Genomic DNA, 12498 nt, shown 5'->3' on the forward strand with positions numbered 1-12498 from the left:
AGCTAATTGCTTTGCCTCCATTCGGGGGCTTGGGTCATCACAGTACATAAAACTTTGCAGGGAGACCATCGGGTCCTGGAGTTTTATCCTTCTTTTGCCTTTTTATCACCTCTGTGAACTCCATCATTGTTATCTTCTCGTTTGACATGTGTTGCATATTCTCTGATACCTTTGGAAGATTGGCTTCTTTTAAATAGTCCTGTATTGCCTCATTCGAGACCACCTCAGTCTTATAAAGTGTCTCATAGTAAGTTTTAGTAATTTTTTAAATTGCACCATGTAAAATCTTTTATCACACTGCATTGCTTTCCATGGAATATACAAGATAGCAAATCAATGTTTTTATTAAAACAAATCCCCTTTTTAACAATTGTTTGATATTGTTTACAAAATGGGAACAAAGATGTTGTCAAGAGTGATTCGCTTTTCACCTAGTTCTTCTCCGCTCTCAACTTGATACCAAGTGGAAGGGGGGCAGTTGAATTGCATGGGGTGGGAATGGAATGCCAAGAATCTGTCGGCAGATCGTGAAACCTTGCTCTTCCCTTCAAGGCCACACTATGCAAGTGTTTGAATGGTTCAGGCAGTTCCCATAACAAAGTGAGCTATGTGATTGAACATTGCAATGGACTGAAGGGGACGGCCAAATGGGGGATTCAAGTTTAATTATGTGGACATTCAAGTGGGAAATTCAGAGCTGGTTTTGTTTCTTTTTTTATCAATATGTGTTTTCAATAAAAGTGTTACTTTTGGGAAGAACTATATCCCAGGAGTTCTTTTCTTGGATTTGCTAGCTGGACATTTGACAATTGCATACATATCAGAGAAAGTATTGTATTCTCATTTGTCAGCTCAAGTAGTATAGCTAATATTCTGAAAATAAATTATTAAACTTCAACTGCTAATGCTTTTCAGTATAATTATTGTCTCAATTACAAGCAAATCAAATATAGTTTTGGAAGCCCAATTTTAGCTATGAATTAAAAATAGTACTTTTTATAAGTAAGCTTTGCTGAGGAAAAAGGAAGTGGAATTAAACTTTTAGGTCAATAAGATGAATCCTTGTGAATTCCAATTACATATTGATTCCTCAGAGAACAAACTGTCAAACAAAATTTACCCACTAAAGTAGAGAAAAAAAACTATTTTGTCTTATAGTAATTTGATGAAATGAATGACACAACTACAAAGTCAATTAGGAGCTTGGCACAATTTCACTGATTTTGTGAACTGTAATATGTAATAGACCATTTAGAGTTGAACTACCAACTACTCTTGGCTTTCAGGACTATACTAGTAAAACAAATACTATTATTAGTGATGGAGATAATTTTTCAACTAAGACATAGCAAAAATTATGAAGCAATTAAAACTTTGGTAGTATTATTTAATAGAAATTCTTTGGAATGGAATGACATTTTTTTTATTGGAAAGCAGGAAACAATTTCAGAATTAAACATTTCCTTAAAACATTATGAATATTCCTCTTTGGGGAGTTGAAAAAAAATAATGATATGCAAATTCTAAAGATCATCAAAGAACCAGAAAAAACAGTTTACCATATTAAAGAAATAATTTTTGTACTGGCCAATGGAAGAACCTAATTGGGCTGTAGTATTTAAAGGTGGTGTTTCCATAATCATAGTGCACCTATCAGGATTTTGTAAAATTGCTTAGCTATTTAAAGACATGGTGTTTATCTACTATTCATAACACTTTATTTGGTACTCCTATTTCTTGTTGACTATGCTGCATTATGATCCAAGTATCTAGAGTGCAAGTCCTTATCTATATTTCCAACTAGAAGCTGCCTAGAAGAAATGATTAGATTTTTTTAATGAGCACTTCAGTGAGAGAAGGGGAAGGGGCTGTATAGTGAGGCTGTCTTGCAACATGCAACCATAATGAGCAGGCTCCATTGCAGTCATAGGTAAATTGTCATCGTTTTATAATCACACAGTAACAAAAATAATACAAATAACATAATTCACATCACTTGTGTAATGATCTTGCTGTGGATGACATAGTGTCCAATTTAATATGCAATTGAAAATAACAGACATCCTCTTTATCAAACTACAATAAATCATGGTTTCATTCTGTATAGGTAACATAATTGTAAAAGCCTTTAGTTTTTTTCAGATTTACAACTACAAGTTAAGAAATATATATATATATATATTAAGAATGCACCTGAACTGAAATATGAAAAGACACAAACACAAATATTGCATTAATTAATAATAAGCACCAAATCAATGTTTCCTTGAAATTCCATTTTTAACTTGTGAGAACCATTGCTAGAGCCTCATAATTTCTTATAAAGAAGTATGGAGTCAGAAACTTGCATTTATACTTAATATAAATTAATATACTAGCTTCATAGTGAACATTTCTTCAAGTTTTCTAGTGCACTAATGTTGAAATTTTAAGAAAATTAATCAAATTATTCTATTTAAATCTACAGTCTAAATATGGTTCTGAATCTATTAGAAATAAAGCACTTTTCATGAATGTAGAATACAAATTTTAAGAAGCAAACGATGATAGATAAACCGCATGATGTACATTCTGCAAATAAGTAGGTTTCTAGGGATCTTTCATTCTTTGAGTTATAGCACAGCTATCCTTTTATAAGTAGAAGAAAAAATCTGCAAAATAGCAAGATATGTCTATTTCTGTGATCAATTTTTTTAAAGAAGACAAAACATCTTGATAAACTAGAAGCGCTGAAATAAAATAAATTTAGGAGCAAAGCTAAAAATAGGATCAGTAAAAGCCCACTGGCCAAATTAGATTCAAGTCTATCTAAACATATTAGAAACTAAAAATACTTTGCATTTTTCCCTAATAACTAAAGAACAGCATTATTGGTCCCAAATGATAAGTATATAAATTAAATACCAAAACTAATGTACATATTTCAAAAAAACTTCTTTTCCCAATGGCAAACATTAAAATTAAAGTTAGGAGTACAGATAGAGGTATTTATCAGAAATAATATTAAATTATGAAATCTGGAAACTTATATACTAGTATCCAAAGTCTAACTAGCTATTTTATGCACCTGAAAAAATACATCAGTTTTATTCAGGCAACTGAAATATCTACCATGAATACGTACTTGAACAGAACATCTAAAACAATGCTTTACATGTATTGGATATTTTAAAATAAACTAATGTTTCAACTTTTTTCTGTATTAAGTATTTCCAATATTATCAATTCCATAGAATATTAAGGTGTTTGGCAGATGATTTTTTTAATATTTTCCTTCTACTTTACAATAACATTTTTATATAAATGTTATTTGGCTGTACATAATTGATCTAAAAGAAAAGAGCCAATCAGGCAAGTTAGGGATCAAAGTAGAAGCAAGCTGCAGTTCAATAAATTGCAGGTATTGAGTATTTTCAGTAAACTCCAGGTATTTCATGGAGAAATGGTTCCTTAAATTTAAATAATTTTGAAATAGTTTTGTGTGTAACAATTTTATCTTTTTTTGATTGCCTGCACTGACCCAGTGTATAGGAAGCCATTAAAATAAGCTCTTCTTTTACTACTGGTTCTTCTGTTTTTTCTCCGTTTGTAGAATTTTCAGATGTAGAGATTTCATTTATAATAGTGGTATTTGTTTCATCTTCTGTGTTTTTAATACAGCATATTTTATCAGGCATATCAGTTTGAGCCAGCCAAGAATGCAGCAAACATTCTTCTGCAGTTGCCCGTTTCCTAAATAGAAAAAAGAGAGAAATTGATTTAAAGAGTCTGGCAACAAAATTTTAAGGCTTAAAATCACATTCAAAATCTATTTCACATTATTTTAAATGTTGACTTGTACTGTAAATTATATACTAAATTAGACTGCATAATTTGAATAATCATAAATAAATCACAACTAAGAATAATTCAGTAGTCACTTTATACCAGTTATTTTATGTGGGTCAATATTTTGATCATTTTGAAGAAAACACCTCTCTGGAATCTTGTTAGCTTTAAGAATATTTCAACTTCACATGAACTATGTTTTTCAAATGTTAAGATACAATCTATTGCAAGTAGTCAAATTCTTTTTTAAAACTTACAGTTTTCATCAGAGGTTATTTTTTATTTTAGGATGAAATAAATAGATTATATCACAGTAGCCCTGAACATCAACCTGTGAATCTACATCCAGAAAAGTTAAATTACATGTATTAAAATCATATCTATAAAGTTTTATATTTTCAGTTTAATCTTCAGAATCATAGCAAAATCTACTGCTAATGCAAAATCACATGATATGATATTGTGAAATATATTAAGCCAAGAGTAAAGTAACTTAAATAATCATTTACATTTGCAATTCTTATTTTTCATTTACATAGATTAATATTCATGAAGAAAAATAATTAAAATACATCTTACTCGGGTTTTTTAATCAAAAGAGATTTGATGAAATCTACTGCATATTCAGATACAAGATCAAAATCTTCAGAGTAATTTACATTTATCTGAGATATATTTAAGAATGTTTCTTGTTTATCATTCCCCCAAAAAGGTGACACTCCTGTTAGCATGACATATGTTAACACTCCAATGCTCCTAAATAGAAAAACAAAATAAAAATGTGTAAGCTTCATGAGAGAAAAATATGTGGTTTTGAGTTAACATTTCAATAAAGTGCTTTTCTTACCACATATCTGTTGCAGTGCTGATTGGATCATAGCTTAGAATTTCTGGAGCTATTAGAAAAAATACGGTTAAATTGCAAAAAAAGACAACAATAAGATGGCAAAGAGATGGTATTTCTTGTATTTCTTTTGACATGTGCAATCTAGTTAGTAGAAACAAATTCTTCAGCCCTTGGAACTGAGAACTGAAACAGTATAATAATGTGAAAGGGAGAGAATATATAAACTTCATTTGGAGATGTAAGTTGAAGTGTAACACATGCTAATCAAATTTTATTTACATTCAAAGGCAAATTGTATAAAAACATCAAACATGTAATAAATCTTGAATATTAAAAAAATGAACTAATTGCCTTCTGGAAGCAATTTATTAAAACCTACTTATTTCCTTATTGTGATCATGACTAAATAGTATTTTACTATCTTTTTTGAGATTTTTAAGAAATTATATAGTACTGGGACATACTGTGTAAGGAGTTTCCAAAAACTCAGTTTACAGGAATGGATGGTAATGAAAGTGCAATTACTTGATTTTTCACGAGTGTCCTTCCTATAGCTTACCTTACAAGCAGATAAAATGCTTTCAATATTCTACAAAGCATTTTCACAGAATTAGAGGAACTACTTTATAAGAGCCCGGGTGTTGCAGTGATTAGAATGCAGTATTGCTGGCTAACTCTGTCCATATACTGGAGTTCAATTCTAATGTAATAGTAATAGTAATAGTAGTAAAGTTGGAAGGGACCAAGGTTGACTCAGTCTTCCATCCTTCAGAGGTAAACTGCCCAGAGAGTGCTGTAAAACACTATAGAGCAGTATATAAATCTAAGTGTTATTACTATTGTTACCTTGGGAAAAAGATGACTGGAAAATCTGCTTTGCCAGCCCAGTTGCAAGAATCAAATGAAATCTAAGGAATGTAATGCTAACTAATGAATGTAGGTTATGCTCACACAAACTGTGAAAAGGTTTTATTTGTTCTTCTGAATTTTTATTGGAATAGAAATTGGATATTATAAGATATGAAACATTAAATTCTTAAATATTAAACACCTTAAGCTTAAATTCTGATAAATATCACATAACTCAAACATTTGCATTATATGCTGCAGGGTATTTGTTCTGAAGATCATATAAATAACAAACATACCAACATATTCAGGTGTTCCCATAATTTCTCTTACTTCTTCACTATTTTTCATTACTCTGGAAAGTCCAAAGTCAACTATCCGAATTTCTCCAAATGGCGATTCACAAGTTAACAAAATGTTTTGCGGCTAAAAACATATAAAGGGAAATAAGCTTACTAGAAAATAGTTCAGCCATTAAAAACAGAAATAGGAGTATGTGTACTTTTTCACAGAAATAGCTAGAAATGGTTTGACAAACAGAAGTATATCTGCAGGGTCTGATGAAGCAAAATTGTAAGATTCATAGACACAATTAAATTGGTTGTTGCTATAATTTTTTTTTGTAAAAAATATTATAAGTTAGTTCTTGTGAGTTAATGGTCATTATCTTCTTCCTCTGTCCGTGGCCTTCAGCTTTATAGCTCAATTTTGCAAATACTCTAGTGTAAGAGAAAGGTTTCAAATACAAACTGCCATTTGCTTTCCTTTTGTGAATGGAAGAGAGGCATTTCTGCCTCAATGTTCAAGATTGTGAAAATTGGCAAAAAGGAATAAATCTCCTCTCTCTAAGCTTATTGTAGGAGAAGGAATTTCAACCCATAACAATATTTATGCTGTCTGTCAACTTTATCTCTATCTTAGTCGCATCTGTCTTGTCTATAATGGAACAATTGACTTATCCTTCATCAGAACAGAGTCTTTACTGGACTCTGGATTGATTCAGTCTCCCATTCTGGGTCAGTCCATTATGTTCTTCCATCATAAGTCTAAGAAGAACATGGAGAGAAAGCAACCAACTAAATCCACAAACTTATCCCAGAATCACAAAAAACGAAAAGCAGTACAAATAATGGATATCTATAGATAATTCAAGTAGATAACATTTCACAGTGAGAATTGATGTTCAAAGCACACTATTTCCATTCCTTAAATCAGTGAGCTATGTACAACCCAATTACAAATCATCTTCAATTAAGATTTCACAAAGTCATAACTTTCATTCTCACTGGTCCCCCCCTCCCAACTTTCTTTGTTTTCCTGATTTGGAGACTTAGCTTGGGGCTAAATTTGTGCCTTTTTTCTAGGAAAAGCTCAGCTTCAGAGGAAAAATAATCTCAAATTTCAAGAGAAAACATAAGAAAAACATTATGTGATGATTTCTTATCAGGCATATAACATTTCTTCCCATCAAAGCTTTGGATTTTACCATGTGTTATTTACATTTCTACCCACCTATTTAGGATAAATATCACTGCTATCAAACTAGTATTCATTAATTTATGTCTGCCCCATCATCAGTTTAAGATGATGATTATTTTATTTTTAATAAATTTTTATTAATAATACAAAATTAAAAACACATTGGACATAGATATGACATCACTGGTTCCATACATCTTCCAATATTTTACAATAGTATTAGTACTCATATAGACATATAGTTCTTGAACTTTGTTCACTATTTATAATATACTATTAACACTTTCCCCCTTATTTCTATATATCTATTTATCTTTTAAATATACATTTGTCTATAATCTATATTTTATTCTAGCACTATACATTTATCTTGGCTACCCTGTTATTGTCTATCTAATCATAAAATTGTTCCCAGATTTTATAGTACTTGGTTTCACATTTGTCCTTGAGTCCCCATGTAAGTCTATCCATTTAAGATGATGATTATTATGTGAATCAAAAATTATTTTGTATATTATTTGTCCTGAACAGATAATCATTACAGTATCTGTTCAGGAAACTGCGAGCTTCCCTTTCTTTCTTTTTTTTTAATATACATTTTATTGGTTTTTTTTTTAATTTTAACATCAAAGTGCTCAGGAAAACACCGTGGTGAAAGGGTAATCAATCATAACAAAACAAGTCATATATATATAAAACTAAAATTAATACCTTAAAAAAATCCCCCCCTCTATTTCCTCACATAATATAGCAAATTTAGTTTAATCTATTTCTTCTTAAAATTCAGTCAATCCACAGAACCATCCCTACTATTCCATCTACATAAATCACTCCTGCCATTAAGCTCCTCTAATTTCAATTAAAATATTCCAATTGATCTTAAACAAACATATTAATAAAATTTTGAGTATCCTTTCTAAATACATAAATATTCCAAGAATAACATTCTAATATTTTCACATATATTCCATCTCTTAATTTGATACATCATTAATTAATACCCTTTCTTCTCTTATCGTAGATCTAATTCTTCTGCTATTACAAAATAGTTTTCTATATAAACAAAGTAAACAAAAAACAAAAAAAGAATCATTTCGACCTGTTAAGTAAAATTTAACTCTCAACCAAATTAAATATCATATCTAAGACAGACATATTATTACACCAATTATTATCTTACTGCTTTCATTTACTCGATTAGATTGTCCAATCAGTCCAAATTTCTAAAGCCTTTTTGACCCAATAATTAAAATTTTAAATCACATTTTTAAATCTAACTCTGGCTTTTTTTCTATACCAAGCTGGTTTCCGTACTGTCGCTTCTATGTCATCAAATCTCAGTATTTGAGTACTAATGTTTATCAACAAATCAATCTGATCAAAGTTCTCTTCCCCTTCTTCCAGAATCATATACACAGTATAGTCCATTTTATTCCATATTATAAATTCAGCTTGCTTATCCAGGTTGTCATAACTTTCAATCGATCGCGTCTGGCTGTCAATTCCTGTTAATTTTGGCAAAGGGAGAACTTCACTTATAGTCATTTTTTGATCTTCAAAGTTCTCCATTTGTAGATAGACTTGTGAAATATCCTCCTCTGTAGTAGATAATTGATTTATAGAATAGTTATTTAAGGTCTTAATCTGGGATTTGGGGTCCAGAATTTTTCCAACGTTCAATTGATCAGTGAGTTCCTCCAACTCAAATTGTGTACACTGTTGCATATAAGCTTCTTCTTGGCCTGTAGATTGGTCTTTTAAAATTTGGGGCTCAGCTTGTGATTCTAGAAGATAGTCTTTTTCCATAACTTCATCTCCTCTGTCATTTCCAATATTTTTTCCAATATCAGTTCAAAGTCAAGCTGTGGGTAAAAATCTTCTATTTCCATAGTAAGAGAATCTTTTAAAGTTTTTGTGGAAACTATACTTATTAAGAGTCCATATACATCTGCCTCCACAATTTTTAAATCACAAACACAAACCACAGCTGTTTCCAAGCCTTTATCTTTTCTTCTTATTAATTCCTGAAATAGTGTTCTCCAAACACTATTTTCGCCACAAGATGTCCTCAGTAAGCTATAAAAAGCTTTTCTTTGCACGTTAAAAGCCTTTATCTCATTAAGAAACAGACCAGAGGAAGCAAATATCTTCAGTATAGTAAATAAAATAATGCTGTAAATTAGAAATCTTTCCAGGGATGCCCAGTATCCAAAAGGTTCAAAATATAATGAGTACTATTTCTATAGTTGATTTAAAGAATTATTATTATTATTCCCCCAAACAGACAGAAGCTGCTTTCTCAAAACAGGGAAGTCACCCAAAAAGTAAGCTCTTTGCAGGAAAAATAGTTCAGAATGAAGAGAGGGAGGAAAGGTCTCACCCGGATTCACGACGGTGGTTCTTTATGCTTAGATGATTTTCTGACTTCAGCTGGCACAGCGAAGTGATTGGCTATTTTACTGACCGATCTTCTTCTCCATCGGCCCTACGGAGTTAGCTCAGACTCTCCTGTTCCGGCAGGCCTGGGGTTGATGTTCCCGGGGGGGGGGGCAGGATACGATTGGGACATGCTGTGTGAATGTACTCATTTTTATTGTTATATTTATTGTTTTAATTTTGTATGCTGCCCTGAGTCCCTAGGGATTTCCGCAGCATATAAATTTTATAAATAAATAAATAAATACTGGTAGAGAAAAAAGCAGCCATCGAAGAGCAAGAGCTCTTTGTGTGGCTGAAGCTGTCTAATCCGGAAGCAGAAGTCCGGGCTTGCCTTTCTTATTACACTACCTTAATGATTACAACAATTCCAATATTTATTTCCAATATCTTAAATTGTTTCTGAAGGCTATAGTTCAGATCAAGCTTTGTAGGATTCTGAATATTTTGGAATGGTCTTGTAATTATCTGGTCACCATCAAGAATTTATTTTCAAAGCTAAAAAGTTTGAATTTGACAGAATATCAATTATATATACTGACAGTACTTTCACCAGGTTGTTTTGAGAAATCAATAGATTTTTCTCTTTATACTGCAACCTTATACTGAACACTTACTAGTGCTTGGGTGAGGTTCACCAACCTCTCTAATGTAGTTAACATTATGTTTCAAAGTATATCTTTAACTAGTTGCCCTGCAATATCAATTCAACCATTTCCAAGATATCTTAACAATAATACTCTTCAAAAATTCTGTGCTTGGCTCTTCGTGTCAACTCAGAAAAGTCATTCTGTAATTCTTCCAATTAACAGTATATAAATATCCAGGCTTCTGGTTCCGGATTGCAGCGTCTTTGGACACAAGGGGAGAGTCCCCTCCCCCGCCATCTGGTTTCTTTCCATTGAAAGATCCTGGAAAGGGTCGAAAGTCGCCCTGGAGGGGCGACCACCACTGAGGAGGATCCTCGCAGCCCTCCCACTTCAGCTGAGGCAGTTCCTTTGGATCGATGGAAGAAAGATCAGCCATCAACATGGCCGACCACCTAGCTGCACCAGCCAAAAGCACTTTTAAGCTCAATGAAGTACCATGGAAGATCTGGGTGAGACCTTTCCCTATCTCTCTCTTTACCCTAACTACCTTCCTGTGAAAGCTCCTTGAAACTCTCTCCCTGCTCTCAATTCAGCAGCATTTGCATACTTGGGAATTTAAGCTTTGGAAAGAAAAGAAACGAACTAACTTTAACAATTAGATAATTGGATTTTTGCTCTGTGGATACCTTGGGGTCCCGAAATTTCTTATTATAAAGACTTATCACTTACCTAAACTATTAATTTTGGAAAATATCTTTTTCTCTGTTTTTTAAACTGAAAAATAAAAAAAGCTAATTGGCATTTAAGAAAAGATTTTGTGGTCTGCTGAGGACATCTTGTGGCGAAACTTGGCATAGCAACTGAACCTCTTTTTTTTCTGTGCCTGTTGACTCCCTTGATTTGTCCTTCATATTATCCAAAAGATAAGAATTGGAAACAGCTGGCTGGTGAAAACATATTTTAGAAAGTGTGGAGGTGAATATTGGCTGACCCTTATTAAATATAGCCTCCACTAAAGGACTATCTCTAATCACCATGGAAATGGAAGAACTTTACCCACAACTCAACTATAAACTTATCCTTGAAAAAATTCTTGAAGCTACTGAACTAATTAAGTCAAAAGTGAAAGCCGAGGATATTTTCAAAATACTACAAATCGAACCCCAGACTCCAGATGATCAACCTACAAGCCAAAAAACAACAGAAGAGGAACAACAACATCTACAACCTATTAAAAACTTTGGTAATCCAACACTGACTTTAACTACAGTATCTATAGCTTCAAAAGCAACAGGAACTGATCAATAAACATACTACATTGAGAACTTAGACAATTTAGCTAACCAAACAATAACTACAACACTGGATATGCAAAAGGGCATCACATGACTCTGGAACACTGTGACCATCATAAATATGAATCAGTTTGTTTATTTATTTATTTATGAGACTTATATACCGCTTTAAGTGCAAGCACTCTCTAAGCAGTGTACACAGTAAGCAATGTATATATATTTACATTGCCCCCAACAATCTGGGTCCTCATTTTACCTACCCCAGAAGGATGGAAGGCTGAGTCAATCTTGAGCCGGTGAGATTTGAGCCGCTGACCTGCTGAACACAGTCAGCTAAAGTGGCTTGCAGTACTATACTCTAACTGCTGCGCCACCTCGGCTCTTCTACGCCAACCATCCAAATATAAATGACGTGGCCCTGGGCATGCTGCAATGGTCATAAGTGTGAAAAATGGTCATAAGTCATTTCAGTGCAATTGCAACTTTGAACAGGTTTTTTTTTTTTTTTGGTCATCAAGTTTTTGACATCTTGCTAGGTGGTACTTGAATACTGCCATATCCTAGAAGTGGTACAGTCAGTGAAAAGGTTGAAAAGTCCTGTGATAGAGCTCCTTTTATTGTACATTGTACTGTAACTGTGATGTAAGACTTTGCTTATCTGATTAGTCAGCATAACATCTTTTTGGCCTTAAGTCTCATTTTTCAAATTAAATATATATTTTTTACAGACAGCAAAACTTGTAATTATGTAAAGCATGCACTTTTTACCAATGTAAATATTGCTTTAGTTTGGTGGTGTTAGATTCTTAGGCCTTAACTTTGAAACAAAAGCTTACAGGATGCTATAAATCCCAAGATAGAAAATAATAAAAAGGCACATTAAACTTAGTTAAAAAGTAAAATTTCCAGGTATTCATCCAGTGGTGATGTCATGAGATTTCCAAGTGGCATAATGGGAACACCGTGATTTCTTATTCAGTTGCTGAGTCCTAACCATGGAGAAACTCCTCAAAGGGCTCCCACAAATGCAGCTCAGTAATATGTGCAAAGAAGCAACAGGAAAATCAGGGACAGGGAGTTCTTTAAAAAGCTATACTGGACTTAATCCTTACAAATAGAGAAGAAGTCATAGAGGGAATCGAAATTACCGGAACCTTGGGTGAAAGCGATCATG

General features: G+C 32.6%; 1 protein-coding gene across 2 annotated transcripts in view; it reads right to left on the bottom strand.

Annotated features, from left to right (window-relative positions):
• Positions 1 to 1370: 1370 nt before the first annotated feature.
• The window catches only part of STK17A (serine/threonine kinase 17a), a 53478-nt gene continuing 42350 nt past the window's right edge, over positions 1371 to 12498 (bottom strand). For both annotated transcript variants that reach the window (XM_039336691.1, XM_039336692.1), the window contains exons 4-7: positions 5824 to 5950; positions 4676 to 4724; positions 4408 to 4584; positions 1371 to 3732 (exon numbers count right to left, since the gene is read on the bottom strand). In XM_039336691.1, coding sequence (XP_039192625.1) covers positions 3414 to 3732; positions 4408 to 4584; positions 4676 to 4724; positions 5824 to 5950 — 672 coding nt within the window. In that variant the 3' untranslated portion in view covers positions 1371 to 3413. The remainder of the gene's footprint in view (positions 3733 to 4407; positions 4585 to 4675; positions 4725 to 5823; positions 5951 to 12498) is intronic.

Source organism: Crotalus tigris, unplaced genomic scaffold (assembly GCF_016545835.1).
Source record: "Crotalus tigris isolate CLP2741 ecotype Arizona unplaced genomic scaffold, ASM1654583v1 scf7180000017666.379230911805:20528666, whole genome shotgun sequence".
NCBI classification, from domain to species: Eukaryota; Metazoa; Chordata; class Lepidosauria; order Squamata; family Viperidae; genus Crotalus; species Crotalus tigris.